This window comes from Chenopodium album, chromosome 17 (genome assembly GCF_948465745.1).
Source record: "Chenopodium album chromosome 17, dcCheAlbu1.1, whole genome shotgun sequence".
Taxonomy (NCBI): Eukaryota; Viridiplantae; Streptophyta; class Magnoliopsida; order Caryophyllales; family Amaranthaceae; genus Chenopodium; species Chenopodium album.
The window spans coordinates 4,002,286-4,019,492 of NC_137850.1; the positions used below are offsets into that span (position 1 = coordinate 4,002,286).

The 17,207-nt window shown below is 34.4% G+C and overlaps 1 protein-coding gene across 3 annotated transcripts; it reads left to right on the top strand.

Moving 5' to 3' along the window:
• Window positions 1-2,199: 2,199 nt before the first annotated feature.
• LOC145589399 (uncharacterized) lies at window positions 2,200-15,216 on the top strand. 3 transcript variants are annotated; one of them, XR_014101671.1, is made up of 13 exons: window positions 2,200-2,658; window positions 4,550-4,769; window positions 6,662-6,809; window positions 7,267-7,374; window positions 7,888-8,045; window positions 8,658-8,820; window positions 9,467-9,606; window positions 10,508-11,183; window positions 11,331-11,443; window positions 11,542-11,797; window positions 13,562-13,824; window positions 14,424-14,732; window positions 14,819-15,216. XR_014101671.1 is itself a non-coding variant. In XM_081645943.1 (12 exons), exons 1-11 carry the CDS (start codon window positions 2,460-2,462, stop codon window positions 13,820-13,822), a joined length of 2,442 nt encoding a protein of 813 aa, XP_081502069.1. In that variant the 5' UTR covers window positions 2,200-2,459; the 3' UTR covers window positions 13,823-13,824; window positions 14,424-15,216. The 3 variants fall into 3 exon arrangements, 2 of the variants coding, with proteins under 2 accessions (XP_081502069.1, XP_081502070.1); XM_081645943.1 differs by having other exon boundaries at window positions 14,424-15,216; XM_081645944.1 differs by having other exon boundaries at window positions 14,439-15,216.
• The last annotated feature ends 1,991 nt before the right edge of the window (window positions 15,217-17,207 follow it).

Here is a 17,207-nt window from a genome sequence, read left to right on the forward strand (position 1 = left end):
GTGAGAATTATATTTGTGAGAGTTCACAAATTAATTTTTTTTATTTTTCTAAGATTAATTTTTTAAGTGATTATATTGTTGATCATGGAGAAATATGATGATTTTAATGACGAGGAATAACGTGGCATGCTAATCAAGTTAGGACTATTTTTGTGATTTTCTCCGGATCGTTTGATGATTACATATTGCCGCTTCATGGTGACATGATGCATATTTGATGGTGACATGATGCAGAATTTCACAATAATATCTTATATGATATTATTCTCATAATATCATATCACAATATACATTCCTATCTCAATATCCACTTTATTGTATATTTGACATTTTAACCACTCAACCTCTCATTTTTACTTTTCATTTTTTTGATTTGAAAGAAAATTGTTACGAATTACCGTAGTACTTTAACTATTATTTTCATTATTTTATGATAAATAAGAAAAATATATTTAAAAAATTATATTAATTATCTAAAAATATTTTTAAAATTTCTACCACGATGACCACAACCCGGTCCACGATCAACGCATCGTTTCGATATCGCAACACTGTGACCGGTCTTGTGATCGCGACCGATACCACATTTTTATTCTATGCTTAAGAGTTGATTGTATTAGCGATTTTGACTAACTTGCTGCTTTAAATGTTTTAGCTAGATGATGATAGTTTGCATTGGTTCTTGGTTGAATTGTAGATTTTGATACTAATTTATGGACACTTGAAAGTTTTGCTCACCCATGCTTGAAAGCATCTCACAAATAATCATGTTGAATCGATATCACATCTCTTTGCACACTGTCTATGCACCCCTTAATGGAGACCTCGAGGATATACCACTTATTGTGAAACATGACAGTCATCTATCTCTCTCACTCTCTAGTAGGTAGAATGAGCTTGTCACTTGAGATTTATTATATTAAAAAAAAAAAAAAACTTGAGAATAAGAGAAAGAAAAATTGCTGAGTTAAGATGTTGAAATTCGAAGGCCAGGGCCCCAAAAATGGTTAAGACAACCTTGATGATCGGCAAGTGACAAGCAATACATGCATGTGTTACCCTTAATGTGACACTTTAAAATTGAGCGTTTTACACTAGACGCAAGCCAAATACATGTTGCAAAGCTAGGAGTGCCATTGCCATCTACTATCCATCCTCAAGTACACAACATATAATGTATCACCTTGACATTCTCTTTCTTGTTGACCCGAAACTGTGGATCGATGGAGATTGTGGGTGTACTACATATGTAAGATTAATGACTCACCAATGTATTGGTCACATATGTATATACCACTATTGTCGAAAAAACATTATCCTCCTCGTCTCATACTTTAGTGACGCAACTTTAATTAATGAATTCAAGTTATTTAGAAAAACTTGACATTCTTTTTACAATTTTCTATAAAATCTATACTTATATATTAAAAAGCGTTCCTAAAAATGTTTATGTGCCATGTGGCACCCTCGCCATGTCATCTTCCAACTATGATCATATTCTAATAAAAATGTCTATCATGAGATTTGAACTCATAACCACAAATATATGCATTATGTGTCTTACCATCTCATCCATATATTAATCATGCTTTTATACTCGACTCATAAATACATAAGTATATGGATTGGATGGAGATCTGAACATTTAATAACTGCAATTCTTTTTTTTAAAAAAAAAACGACCCTATTATTTGCTAATTATGCTAATCGAGTTAATACATACAAGCAAGAAAAAAATAACTATTGTTATAAATTAATTTTAGTTATTTAATTAATTTGAAAATAATTATATCTTTATTTCATTATATTATAAATTATAAACAAAGGACATGTTTATATAATTTTTTTTTGACATGAACACATTTGTATAATTAATCAATAGTTGTTCCATAGATAATTTATTCAAATGTTTAATGAAAAACTATTATAAATTATAAACAAATAATGAATAAATAAATAATAAAGAATGAACCTATCTATTCAATTATAAGTGTTCAAAAAAAAAAAAATCAGAGCATTGCCGGGACCACACGCTAATTTGAGTTTATACTAAGAGTATTGAACTTTCAAAATCGTTCACCTTTCTAAAAAAAAAAATGTGAAAAAACAAGATTTTTATTTAGAGTCAGATGCGTCCATGATTATGATAACTCCGGCCGCCACGCATATTAGTCGCATTATTAGCGGGTCTGAATTGGTGATTACGACACGGGGTGGAGACTGGTGACTACGAATTAGTGGATGACGTCTTTGAAACAGTCCCGTTCGACACTTCCAGTGCCTCAAAAAAATCCAAAAACAAAGACAATTCCTATTGATCTTGCTCATCTACACACACCCAATTCACATACAAATTTTCTCCTCCAAAATTAATGCACAAATCAATTCAAATTTAGTCTTCCACTTCAACTTTCATCCCGGTTTCAAATTCCTTGAAATTCTGAAACAATTTTACAGAAATGTTACTGAAATTATCACTTAAACAGTACACATTGCTTGCAATTCCAGTGCAACCTCCGCCATTAAAGCTAACCCACCATGGATTTTACTGTTGTAAGATCAGATCATCTGCAAATGATTCTACAGACCGGAAATTACCCTTTAAATTCCCGATTCAATGGAGGGATCCCAAGTGGAAGCTTAGTGATTTCGACCCCGGTAATTATATGAACTTGTATCTCAATTTATTTGGTTTTTTCTGTTTTTTATTTGAAATTATGAACTGGGTCTAAGATTTGCTCTGAATTGTGATTGTAGTTGTTAGTTTTATCAATTGGGGTTTGGAATTGCTTGTTTGATCATTCTTTTGTTGTTAGAGTGACAATTTGTGTGTGTTTATGTGGATTGGTAGCATAGTAGATTAATATGAAGCACTAGAGAATGATTGATGCTGTTTAATATTGATTTCTTCCGAAAATGTGTAAAAATGGGCAAAATTCGAGCAAGAAGAATTGGAGCTGCATGAACATGAAATTGTGAAGGATGATATGAATGTAGGAATGTACAGGGATTACAAATATGAATTACTTTTTCTTAGGGAAAAATTGAATGGGGCACTCAGTGTGGAATGAAGAGAGTATGAAGATTTTGGAATTTCATACGAAATTTGCAATTGTTGATCAAATTAACATTAGCTCGAGCATTAATGTCTCTATGTAGGCTTCCCAACATGGTTTAGTTTAGGAATTATCATAGCAGAGTTCCAGAAAATTCCTTTTTAATTTTTAGGATTTATTTTTTCTTTGCATACAGTGTTTAAGATTTTTACTTCAATATGATAGACAGTTTGGCGTAATCTTTTTGCCTTAATGATAGAGAGGCAATTTCCAATTGACCCTTGTTCCAATATGCTATAAACTTATACTACCTCACAATAAATAAGAAGTGGAGGCATTAATTAAGTTCATTACTTTTGAAAAGTCAAGGATTTCTCTTCCATGGCAATCAGTGCTCCACATGTGGAGTATTTGGTAAGAGATAGGAATACTTTTGCTTCTCTCTTCCTCTTTCGGTGGAGGCGACAAACACACAAAATGAGCTATTGTGTGTGTGTGTGTGTGTGCCCGTGCGCTCGCGTGGATAAGTATCAAGGGGTGTGGGTATCTGACCCTTATCTTGCTTAAATTTTCTTAATTTTATTATAATCATTATAGAAGGCCACTGACCATCTCCTATCTTCTATTTGTTATGGAAGTCTAAGGTTTTGAAGTTGAATATATCTTTCTATCTCAATGAAACCCGTGGCTACTTTAATATTAATGCTCTACAAACTTGAAGACTTATAGAGCTATTTTGTCCAATGATTATGTAATGTGTGGATGTTATCAAAGTGAAGGGAAAAGGAGACTCTTGTTTGTGTGTTTTATCTGAGTGCTTATCATTTTTGTGGCAAGCTGGTGATATTGGACTTCCAGTTTTGAGCAGCATCGCTGAATTTGTTTATAGGGATATAGATAATTGTCGTATGAAGTTTTTCTCTTTGGTCATATTTGAAGTTTTGTGTCTGATAAATGAGGATAAATAGCTAATGGTTTTCATATATGAGATATAGTATATTATTTTGCCTCCTTTATAAATATTGTTTTTTCTTCTTTACCCAGTTTGCTCACTTAGTCACTTGGATGGTTCCATGTGGGGCTTTGTAAGGGTTATTTTTAAACATGTTCCTCATTGTTGCGTTTGGCATGCTTGTGTTCCTTGGTCCTTTTTACTCCTTTTTTTCTCTTAAAGCTTGTCTAACGTAGAATGCAGCCATAATAAGGGAGTGTACCTATCTTGTTGTATCCTTTTTCTCCCCTAATATTGTTTTCCGAATTCTGAACTCCTTGGACTTTATTCTGAAATACTTGTCTAGCATTTTGGACGTCTTTGAAAAATGAAAGCTTATCATGGTAAGGGAGAGGGAAAACTTTATTCCTCTATACTAATAGGTCTCTTTGCTGCAAATAGAAGAGGCACTTTATTCATCGAAATTGAATAAATTATATGGTTTGGTGGAATGATCTAGGGTTATTGAGCTGTGGCTGATGTTTAATTCTGACCTTTCTAGATACTGTGAAGAAAAGTTTGAATACATTGCTATCAAGAACCCAGAACTTCCTAAATGAAGCGACTTCTCTGTATGTTAAATCTGGAAAGCTTGATGACGACAATGATGTTGATCATTATGATGGTGAAAATATACTCGTGGGAGAAATGACTCTTCAGAGTGAAATGCTTGATGGAAATCTTTCTTTAGCTTCTGTTGTTTCAATTGAACAATTCAGTCGGTAAAACACTCTCAACCTTGTACTCTTTGCATCTTATTCACTCTGTTTCCAATAAAATTTCCACTTCTCTCTATATGCTTGTTCCAAATAAACTTCCAATTTTCCCCTTGGGACCTACTTAATATATAACCCCTACTTTATTTCACCTAATTTCTACTAATAAACAAATTTCGTACTTTGTTTTATTCATCTCAAATTAACAATGCCCCACCACCTAGGACCAAGGGTCTCCTAAATTTATGTGTGAAGGGAAAATGGGAACATTATTTGGGGAGAGAAGAATACTATACTTAGTGGAGTCAATTTTATGCTATTCCTATACAGTAAGATGTGCATAACATATTGATGAAGGAATGATGTAGAACTAAGCATTTTAGGTTATATTTTTTGGCCTTATAGGTACTCTGTGGTTGGGTACAATTTACAAATAATTCTTTAGTCTGGGAATAAAATATCCCTAGGCCCTTGGGTTCCCTGCACTTTAGTCGTAGTGGCATAGTGTTCAACCTGTAAAACCATTAAGCATGCTGTCCGCTTTGTTAACTTGAGGACAGAAGAGCACTGTCATCCCTTGCTAATTCAACTTTCTCTTATCATTTAAACCCCTTGGCTCTTGCTTCTTTTGTCTTACCTCCCTAAGAAAATATTCTTTCTTATCGGTTAATGTTGCAACGTTTTCCTATTTATGCAAGTTTTAATTATTTGCATATGATTTCTCTCTCTGTCTCTTCATCATATGGGTCTCTCTATTTACTCCTTTCTATCTCTCTCCTTTTTATATAGGTTCCTTATATTTCTTACTCCCCTGCATTTAATAATTAAAGAACAGACTCAACAGAGTAAGTGGAAATGTATAACTCAATTTTTTTTATTCTACTATTTATAATTATTATTTCAATAGAGAATATAAGTTGGACATACATACTTCCTCCGTTCCAAAATAGATGACATGCTATTTGGCACAGATATTAAGAAGGGAGATAGAGAGACAAAAGACATAAACACCCTTACCAAACGAGGCCAACCATTTTAGCTGACCTAAACCCCACCATCACTGCCACCTTCAACTACTTAGCCACCTCCAAGCTGCAAACCCACCTTTTTCTCTCCCCCTTCATCACCTCAGTTAAGTTGCCCCCCAGGCCCCCAATACCATCATCTCTCCTTCGATTCTCACTCATCTTTGTCTTAGCAACCCAACACCAATTCACTCCACATTTAAACCTAAAAACCCATCATCCTCCTCTTTAAAAATCAAATCCAACCTTAACTTTCAAAATTTGATGTGGGTATACTTTTTCTAGACGAATGCTAGCAGTAAATATAAAAAATTACTCCTCTAGTTTCAAAAAAAATAAAATAGATGTGGGTTTATTTTTGATGTTTGATGCTAAAATCTTTGATGAACTTTCTTTTTCATTTATATTAAAAGTTTCCTTTATTTTCCAAAATATTAAATGAGCAATGAGAAATAAAAAATAAAAAAAAAAAACTTGCAAGTTTCTTGATCAAGTACTCAAGCTGATTAGAGTTCAATTAAGCTCATCAAGGTTTTGAGTTAAGTTAGAGCCTATATTGAGCTGGTTTGAGTCAGGTTAAGCTGTTAATTAAGTTTATCTCTAGGGATATTTTTTTATTTTTACTATCACCAATGCACAAAGTAGATTTCATTTAGTTCCTTCACATCGTTACAATCCCTTAAATTGTATTAGATACATCAAAGATAATACAGGGAAATTATGATGTGAAATAAAAGAAAATTTGAATTTCTTGCGGTCCTTATCCTAAGAAGTGTACATAAAGGATTTTCTTAAGTTAGCTTTAAGCCTTTAAGACATTTCCTATTGGTAATTTTTTATTTTATTGGCTAAGCATGGACATGCATCACACAGGATGAATGGATTGACTGGGAAGAAAATGCAAAAGTTATTTGAAGCTCTTGTGCCCAAATCCGTGCACAAGGATGCCCGTAATTTGGTCGAGTATTGCTGCTTTAGGTTTTTGTCGAGGGATAATTCTGATATTCATCCTTGCCTTCAGGTTAGTGGGGCTAGGTTTTCATCTCTCTCTGTCTCTCTCTCTCCTCTTGTTTGATGTTGCCCTACCCTGTGATTTGAAGGATTGATATAGCTCTAATTTTTTGCCAATCCTTCTGTTGATTACTTGATGACATAAAACAATACCATCTGTTATTAAGCTCAATCTGATCTTTCAAAATCTGATAATTATGTTGATTAATAAGTTGTTGACTTGTTTTGTCAATATATTAGTTCAAATCCTTGAAAATCTAGTAGATACACTTTTGTGAAGATGTGGCAATTTAACATTATTGAGATTTTTTGGTTGTTTCAATGAGTATTTAACCTTGGATGAAATTGCTAATTGCTTGGAATTATATTATTTATTTCTAAAGTTCTAAACTACATTATTGCATCAAAAAAAAAAAAAAACAAAAAGAATATAATGTGAGTTTGCATTTGATTATTGGTTTGATCAGGAGCTTGCCTTCCGGAGGCTGATATTCATTACTATGCTTGCTTGGGAAGAACCTCAAAGACTAGAAAATGATTCATATCCTGATGGTTCTGAAGCAGCATCATTACAGGTTTCATTTTTTGATTGACTCCTAGTCTACCTTCTCTCTCATGTCTCTGCTGCTTCTACTGTCATGCTACTTGCTTCTAGGGTACTAGTCCTATATGCATTTGATGAGTGCGTAAATATCTGCAAGGATGATAAAATTAGTTTTTTTTTTTTTTTTTTTTTTCATTCAATGAATTAACATGAATTAGTGCAAAAGGTATCCATTACACACTGAATGATGAGATTAACTCTAATTCATTTATTAATAAACAACAAACACCCGCTAAACTTATATCTCTTTCCCTCTCTCATCTCCGAATGCCCTTGAACTTGATCTTCACACTTATCCATTAATTTGTCTGCCGCATGAGAATTGACCTGTTGATATAGTACAGAGCATGATTGGCCACTTTATGGCTTGTTTTTGCAAGTTCAGTTGCTTTCATAATAATCTTCATGTATTATTTTTTTTCCTAATTTAATGTGTATCTATAGATTGGACGGTTGGCTAAAGGAAGACTTCTTTCTTGTGTAGACAAGGCTTGTCAGAGAAGAAGCCTTTGTTCGCATTGCACCTGCTATCTCCGGTGTCGCTGATCGAGCAACTGTGCATAATATCTACAAGGCTCTTTCGGGTGATAAAGGAGGAATTTCTTTCAGCGTTTGGTCCTCATACATTAATGGGCTTCTTAAGTGAGCGTTTTTTTTTTTTTTGCACTTTGATTTGAACTCTTGAATATGGTTTGTTGCTCTGACGGGGCGTTTTGAGGAAAGAGTTTAACTTTTATACATCATAAGAGTCTGTTTCTCATCCTGCATTCATCACTCCAAAAAGGAAATTAATAACCCCTTTTATGATATGAATGACATTGTTGCTCTAAAAGGAAGAGATATAGGAGAACAAGAATGTGGTCTTTATTTTGGTTTCTTTATCATGTACATGTATCCCTTTCATGATATAAATGACATTGTCTCTATTTCCTATACCAGCCAATCATTAGTTACATGGTTTACAACTAAACTCCCCTTGTGGAATTAATCAATACTTTCAATATTCTGTCTCGTGGGACTGAGGCTTATTTCTGGTTATTAATTCTATTTCTTTAGTGTCCCTACTTTTCATTTTGGCTTTTCATTATTTGTCATGTCACTGGAGACTTGTCTCATGATTGGCTTCTGTCTAAGATGATGCAAATTCTATTATTTTAAATGTTACTTCGTATAAAGTTTCACTATTTGATCACATGTAGTCTGATGTTATCTGATGGTTCATAGTAAGTATGTGTGTGCTTATTTTTGCTGTAGAGTACACAAAGACAGGACTTCCTATAAGCCTCAACTTCCCCACACTCCATCCGAACAAGTCTTGTGTGTGGGTTTTAGCAGGAAGCAGCCAATTCTGAAATGGGAGGACAACATGGCATGGCCAGGAAAACTGACTTTGACTGAAAGAGCCATTTATTTTGAGGTAATTTAACTTGAGTAACTATGTTTTCTGTAGGAACATTTTGCAGTACTTTTAGCGATGTAATAACCTGGCACAATTTAGAGTTTACTGTTAAAAGTCTTAAAACCATTTGGTATTCCTTTTATAGAACTGTTGCAATATAGATATAAGAATATATTTAAGGGAACATTGGTTTTTTAAAAAATTCCTTACTTTGATTGAGCAGCACTAAGTTTGGGACATGTTATACAGAAAACATATGACGATGTTTACTGAAAGGTGTGAGTTTATGAAGAAAAGTTAGAATTTATTGTCAATGAAGCCCTTTACTAGTTCATCTCTTTGACCAATTAAGGCAATTGGGCTTATTCTTAGCTAGTTCACCTGAAGAGCTAGTCTTATAGAACTAAATATAAGGGGCAAGGGAAAATGTATTAAATCACTGTTTATAAAATGCAGAAGAAAGTTACAGTTAAAGCCTTAATTCTTATGAGTTTCAGTACCTTACTCTTTTTTTTTCATGCTTTTATCTATGATAAATTAGTAACTTAGTCTATGTTTCATCAAAAATCAGTTTCCTTTTACAAAAGTTCCCCAGACCTTTATCTATATAACAGTGTTGTTTGAAAACTCAAATTAACATTAGCTGCTTGCATTTGTTTGGCAGCCAATTGACTTTTTTAAGAACAAAAAAGTTGAGAGATTGGATATTACGGGACATGGGGCTGAGGTGAAGCAGACTAAAGTTGGTTTGTTTGGATCGGTGCTCTTTGACTCAGCTGTCTCTATTTCTTCTGGTGAAAAGAAGTAAGTGTCTCAATGTTTCTTTTACCCTGTAGCTTTGCATTATTTCTATATTAGTTTTATTTGAGCTTTGAGTATGATCTGCTTCATTTAGCTGTGAAGTGTGAGCTGTTATCTTTATTGTCATATGGCCAGTCTGACTTATGGAACATCACATTGTAACCCCAGAATAGAATTTAAGTGATAATGGTTGTGAGGGTTTATTGATCTATTGAGAATCTAGCCAGTGTTACAATGAGCCATGGTCATCTGTATGTAAAGATACAAGAGATATGTTTGTGTGCAACCAGGTCTTATATATGCCAGTTGTATTAATATCAACTCTTGCACTTTTCTCCATTAACTCTTTGTCCCTACACCTATATTTTTATTCGTAAATACCATCTCAGAGGCCAAAAAAAAAACTTATTTCATTTCTGTTCCTTTTTGCCTTCTTTCTCTTTTGCTTTTAGACTCTTCCCCCCCTCTCCCTGATGAATAAGGTGGGGCTGATAAATGATGAAGGAAATTGGAGGGGAAAGAGGGGAAACAAATGAAAGAGAAGGAAAGTAGCTTTTTTTGGGAAAGCAGAACCTTTATCAATAAGGCAATAAGGACATTTTTGTCATATCTAGGGTACCATAACTTTAGAGTACATCCTATCAATGATACAATGAGCTCTTTACAAGATATGTGTTTGATGAAAATCTTTTTAAATAATTAAGCTTTTGTCCAATTGCTCAAATTCCTATTAGCATAGTGATTCTGGATCTTTTACATAAGGTATGATAGTGCGGCATTGCATTGTTTTTGTGTCACAGTGTTATAGCTTAGTCATACTTGTTTATTATTAGCTCACATTACACATAATAATACAAAATTGCTTTGTTTATTATGTGCGCTCTATTTTTCTTCCTGAAATTAGATATAAACCGTGGGTGTTGGAGTTTATTGATCTTGGAGGTGAAATGAGGCGAGATGTTTGGCATGCATCTATAAATGAAGTTATTGCTTTTCACAAGTTTGTGCGTGAATATGGACCCCAAGAACACGATTCAGTTTCTCATGTTTATGGTGCTGATAAGGGAAATGAAAGAGCTAAAATAGAGGCTGTTAATAGTATCTCTAGACTTCAATCTCTTCAGTCTATCAGGAAGCTATTGGATGAGCCTTTGAAACTTCTTCAGTTCTCATATTTGCAGTATGCTCCATATGGCGATGTTGTTTCTCAAACTCTTGCTCTTAACTATTGGGGTGGACCATTGGTTACAAAATTTAGGAAGGTAAGAAACTACAGTAAGAAGTCTAGGTCCCTGGATGAGGCTTATGAAGACCATGTATATGATGTAGATGGAAGTGTGTACTTGAGCCAGTGGATGAAATCTCCAACCTGGGCTTCTAATAATTCAATTTCCTTTTGGAGAAATGCACCTCTTAAGCAGGGAGTAGTGTTGAGCAAAAATATTATTGTGGGAGGTGCTTCCTTGACAGAAAGGGCGGCTAGAATATGCAGGGAAAAAAGTAAAGTTATTGAAAAAACGCAGGCCACCATTGATGCTGCTACCTTGGAAGGGATACCAAGTAACATTGACCTTTTTAAGGTCTGTCTACTTTCTTGTGTGCTAAATAGTTACTTATATTTCATCTTATTTTTTTCTGAACTATCTTTTACTATATGTCATTACTCAACATTTGTTAGTAGAAGAAAAATGGGATCAGAAGAGTAATGTTGTTCAATATGTTTTCAGGAACTTGTTCTCCCTCTAACTATTATGGCTAGAAATTTTGAAAAGCTAAGACACTGGGAGAATCCATTCTTGACAATCTCGGTTCTTGGACTGGCATATGCTATCATATTCAGGTATAACATTTTTTTTTTAAGTACTGATAAATGGTTACAACAGTTGTTGTACGCTTCTAGATTTTTTCTATTGAGTTCTCCCACAAATTCCTTGTCAGAAATCTGCTACCATATGTTTTTCCTACAACATTGATGGTAGCAGCTGGGATTATGCTATCATTGAAGGCCCTAAGGGAGCAAGGTCGACTTGGAAGATCCTTTGGGAATGTTACAATTCGTGACCAGCCACATTCTAACACTGTTCAGCAGATCATAGCACTTAAGAAGGCCATGCGTGATATGGAGAACTTTCTTCAAAATGTTAATGTCACACTTCTAAAAATACGTACTATTATCCTTTCTGGTCAGCCTCAGGTATGTAATATGTATTAGAACTCTATGTAGTATGTACCTATTTAAAATTAGATCTGATGCTAATTCAAAATGGCTTAATGCACTTTCCGTAAATGTGTCTGTGGTTTGTTTTTCACCGTTTTTTTTTTTTAGCTATATTTTTCAGTACGACATATATTTATGAAAGTTATATCTTTCAGTATGACATAATTATGAAGGTTAAATCATTAAACTTTGTATATAATAATTTACATTAATTGACTATCGGACATAGCATATTTTGCAAAATCTGAATGTTTATTTGTTTGGTTTTTTTTTTTTCCTTTCCTGATATATCTGCTCAACTTTGTATTTTTAGCTAAGAGGTGGTTAGTGATATTTGTGGTCGTGAACTTTCTGTACTTGCCATTCTCCCTCCCTTATTCACTTCATATGTATTGATGACCTGCTGCTTGTGCTCTCTTTTTAGAAAACACAGTACTTGTTTGCATTTCTAGTGGCACCAGAGAGCTTTAAGATAACAGCAGTAGCTTAGTGTACAAACCTCCCACCTGAAGGGGAGTCTTTGAGTTTATGTACAACGGCACATATCCTTTGCCTCTGCCACTAAGAGACCTTTTTCTAGTGAAAAATTATTAATTTTGCAACAATTCAACATCACTAAACTTAGTGAGTGAATAAGGTATTTTAACATAATTATGTGAATTAGGGAATTGAGAATTGAAATTGTGAACACACGTAAAATCAGAGGTTTCATGAAAATTATGCTGATAGATTCATCATGAGCAGATTAAGGATTAAAGAAGATTCTTTTCTTAGGGGCTCAGTGAGAGAAGGCTTATTATTCCTACCTATAGATTTGTTTAGCAACAAAAACAAGTATTCATTTCACCACTACCCAAATTTGGGAGTTCTCAACATACAAATATCTAAACTTCTGATTAGTTAGACTGGTGGAGAGGCTTGTCTACTAAGCAACTTGTAATGATGAAAGTTTGCGTCTGACGTAAACCTGCACATTGCTTGGTAAATTTTGTAGGTAAATCCTGCCTTTGCTAAGTGATCAATATTGAGGGCCTTGAGGCCCGTATTAGTATTAAGTTCATAATCACTCTCCAGTCAACCTTTCTGTTTTTTTTTTAATTGTTATGGAGTACATGATAGATATTAATGTAGAGGTAGAACAACAATGAGTTTTCCTTCAAGAAGTTGTGGAAGACCCTAATGCACGAGTTCTAGAACTTGTTGCTAGTGGTCAGACCCAAGGAGCTGAAGGATTTTATACTTTCCAAAACTTAATTAAAAAACCTTTTAACACTTTCTGAAGTGGTAACTGGTAGGTCAAGATTTTGAGGAAAAAGGACGCAACACTCAATTTCTGTATACACTTTTCTTAAATTTTCTTTTATGGTTCCAATTAGGCAATCACCCATTGTGCCACAGAAACACTTGAACATTGCAAATATGAGTCAAATGGTTGCCCACCTTGAACACCATCTGAATGCAGCAAGGTTTACTACTTAATACTAAACATCTTTCTGACATGGGAGATTTTTTTCCCAAAAACAAGTGACAGAACTAAAGTCCAAAGGAGTGAATGGAGAATTCCTTGTCTAATCATATAAATTAATGACATTGTAGAACCAGCATTATTGGGCATTTAATTTTCTCATGAACCATACTATGTGACATTTATTTATTTATTTATTTTGTTTAGATACGATTGTTTCTTTTGGATATTGCCTAGCATCCATCTTTATATAAATTTTCATTGATGCTTTCCAGATAACCAATGAAGTCGCACTAGTTTTGTTATCGTCTGCAACGATCCTGTTTATCGTTCCTTTTAAATACATTCTTTCCTTCTTTATATTTGATCTGTTCACTCGTGAACTGGAATTCCGGAAGGAAATGGTATTAAGGTTCAGAAAACTTCTGAAAGATCGTTGGCAAACTGTGCCTGCGGCTCCAGTGACAGTATTACCCTTTGAGAATGATCAAAACAAGGAAACCAAAGAAGAAGAGTTGCAAGAGAAATCAGAGTGAAGGTAATTTGTCTAATTCCTCGATGCATATCCTTTTTTTTCCCTTTCTCCCCCAATTTTGTTTCATCCCTATGGCATCAAACCTGAAAATTGTTGGTATTGAGTGTTGAATCTTCAATTCTTCTGGTTCACATTGACGTGGCTCTTGTTAACTTCCTTGGCTTGGTGAACTAAAAAAACTAGCAAAAACAAATTGAACTTGACCAGATCACCAGATGCCCTTGTAAAAAGTCAATTGAGTTAGTTCTTTGAGCTAACTCAGTCATGTAATCAGAGTAAGAATCATGATTCCACCGTATCTGAGCAAGTGCCTTGATTTCAATCTTCAGCCCTGATATGCTACAAGGTAGCTGCTAAGCATGCTGAGTGCAATGATTTGGTCGCTGAAATAAAATAATAAACATGGTTATACATGCTTCCTGGTGTAAAGTTGGTCAATGATGAACAGTTCATTTGCGTTGATTTTTCCGTTAAGTTATGGCTAGCTGTTCATCCCTTGACTGAGAACTTGGAACTGATTCTAACCCTATTTTTTAAAGTTAAGCTATAGTTCAGATTTTGCTTTTTGATCAATGAGATTATCTTGATGAACAATCAAACAGATGCTCATTATGCAGTTGGATATACTGGAGCTGGTGATTGTGCTGGTGGATCATTATAAGCATAACTACAAACTGCAAAACAAACTTTCTCAAAACTTGTGGAAAAGTTTGCTGTCTCCTTACTTGCTCATAGAGCTGTACTCATGAGTCTTGGACTTAATTACAACTTACAAAATCAGATACTTCGGCAGGAAATTGATTTTTTCTATCCTGCTCAACATCAAGCTCTGCTGGGAAATTGTCCTCGAGTCTCCATCCCAACCAGCTGTGCTGCAGATTTCTTCCTCTAATGTGAGGCAATGGCCATTGGTAAGCTGAAACCCCTGATGAGGCTGATATTCATAAAAGTCTGGTGTTCCCAAAGTGAACCTGCCTGTGTTGCTGGTTTTATTCAGGTCCCTAGCATATGGGGAAAATGCCACAGATTCTATTACTAGTGGGGTCCAACAAACAGCTTGCTCGACCTCGAACCTCGGTGGCCCCATCCAGGTGTAGCGGTGAAATTGGCAATTGTCATGGTTCCAAACCAAAACTTGGACTTCTAACTTTCAACTTCATTATTCCTGGGCATAAGGTCTATGCAGTAGTCTACGATTGTGAAACTGCTGCATTCTGACTTCTGAGAGATGTGCACCTGTTTAGCATAACCTCAAGTTTTTAGGACACTTGTTTCATATTGTGATAGCTTGTAAATTTTGTATATAAAATCTCCAGGACGGTAATGAAAAAAAACCGAATGTTAAGAGATCATTACATGATTGTGAATGTGTGATAGCTGTTATTATTGGCTTCATATCCTTTTTCAATGGTGATGCACTGATGCATGGTAGTGGAAAGAAGTCTTAGTGGACTTATGATGAATTCATAGCAGTCCATGCACGGCCCATGATCCACCCGTGTTCCTCTCGTATCGTGTCAGGCTAGTCGAGCAATTTTTGTGTCGTGCTTATCGGCCTCATGCCAACTTGGCCCATGTACATCTGTAATTGTTGTCTGCAAATTAACTACTATCACTAACTATTATCTGCAGATTAATTACCATCTCAAACTGCTATCCTTTATCCTTAGTGATATGGAGTAAGTTTAAGAAAAAGTTAATCAAATACTTCCTCCAATTAGAAAGTCCCCACTTTTTTTTTTTGTTTTTTTTTTAAATTTCTTTTTTTGAAGACAATTTGAAAGTCAAAGTGGTTGTAATATATGTAATGGTTAAAAAAGAGAGAGAAAATCTTGATACATGGGTGTCAATGTTAGCGGTTAATATTACAACTTAGACAATTACAAACAAAAATGTGTAAGAGTATGTTGTAATTACCTTATTTTTACTTATTTCAAATCTAATAAGTTTAGTTAAGTTCAGATAAGGGTGTGTTCTATACTTCTATTTATCTGATTTTTACTTATCTGAACTTATTAAAACTTATTTTAGTTATAATTTAAACCTGGATAACCCTTATTTCAATTTATTTTTCCAAAATTGAATTGAACGTATTTGAACTTGTTAGACTTGAAATAAGTGAAAATAAAGTGAACAAAATGGACGCTAAGATAATTTCAGGAAAAATAAGTTTTAATGAAAGCTATCCAAATACAAATTACTACTAAAATAAGTTTTTAGTAAAATATGTTCTCTTCCCCTTAAAAAAAAATTTAGTAAAAATAATTCAAGTAGAAATATAATAAAAATAATTTTAATAGTAGCACAAGTTTCAGGGCTAGACCCACTTACTCAATTTGAGTAAACATTTGTTATTCAAATGACACAACATGTAAATAATTGTAAATTTGAAAATATTTTATTATTCTTGTTGCTAACTCATCTTCTTCCTCCTTCTTCCTTCCCATCATCACAAGATTCACAACCACCAGGCCCACCACCATCATCACAACCGCTACTATCTCTCCTGTCGATCTTCTTTTCCCAGTCGACCTCGTATCTTCTTCTTCCGCGTCGATCGTCGACCTTCGATCTTCTTCTTCATCCTTTCTCAAGCCCACAACACCAAAGCTTCCCTGATCTCCACCACATCAGAACAAAACTAAAACCCTATGGATGAAGGGTGAAATTAAGGGCATGGTGAACCCCATAAGGAAGAGATTACCATCTCACTCAATTGAGCTTAATTTTTGAAAATGGGCGAAGAAGTGATGATGGTGGTGGACTGTTGGACGGAGAGATGGTGGTTGTGGTGATGATCGAAGATGTGAGGTCGGGACGCAGCACCATGGTTGTGAATTGTGATGGTGGTTGTGGTGGTGAATACTTGAGGTAGAAGAGGAGTGAGGAGAGAGAAAGTTGAATTGAATGGTAGTATAGAAATTACAATAGTATCCCTTTGAGTAACATATTTTTTTTTTTTTGGAAAGACTTTGACTACTCCCTCCGTCTCATAATATAGTTTATGTTTTCTTATTTTGGAGAACCAAATTATTGTTTTTGTTTCTATTTTTGGATAATATGTAAAAATCAATATACCCTCACTTTTTTAGCTTTATTCATTGTACTTCCTAATTTACCTTTGAATTTAGCACATGTCTTGTACTTTTTTCCACTTTCTCTTTCTAACTTTTGCCTATGATTGTAAGTTTCACTTTTATTAATGTATTTTATCCACTTTTTCTTCCTATTTCTTAAATATCGTGAAAAAACACAGACAAAAACTATACACAAACTTTCGTATGTGGCTGGCCACACCGTGTGACCAGCCACAATTTTTTTTTTTTTTTAAAAATGAAATTTCTATCACTCCTCTCTCCTCATCTTCTCTTTCAAACTTTCTATCT

Bases quoted from the DNA above. Each gene is read 5' to 3' on its own strand.
- LOC145589399 (XM_081645943.1), top strand. From the start codon at position 2,460: ATGTTACTGAAATTATCACTTAAACAGTACACATTGCTTGCAATTCCA. The intron at 6,810-7,266 runs GTTAGTGGGGCT...TGGTTTGATCAG, and splicing joins ATATTCATCCTTGCCTTCAG to GAGCTTGCCTTCCGGAGGCT. The intron at 9,607-10,507 runs GTAAGTGTCTCA...TCCTGAAATTAG, and splicing joins ATTTCTTCTGGTGAAAAGAA to ATATAAACCGTGGGTGTTGG.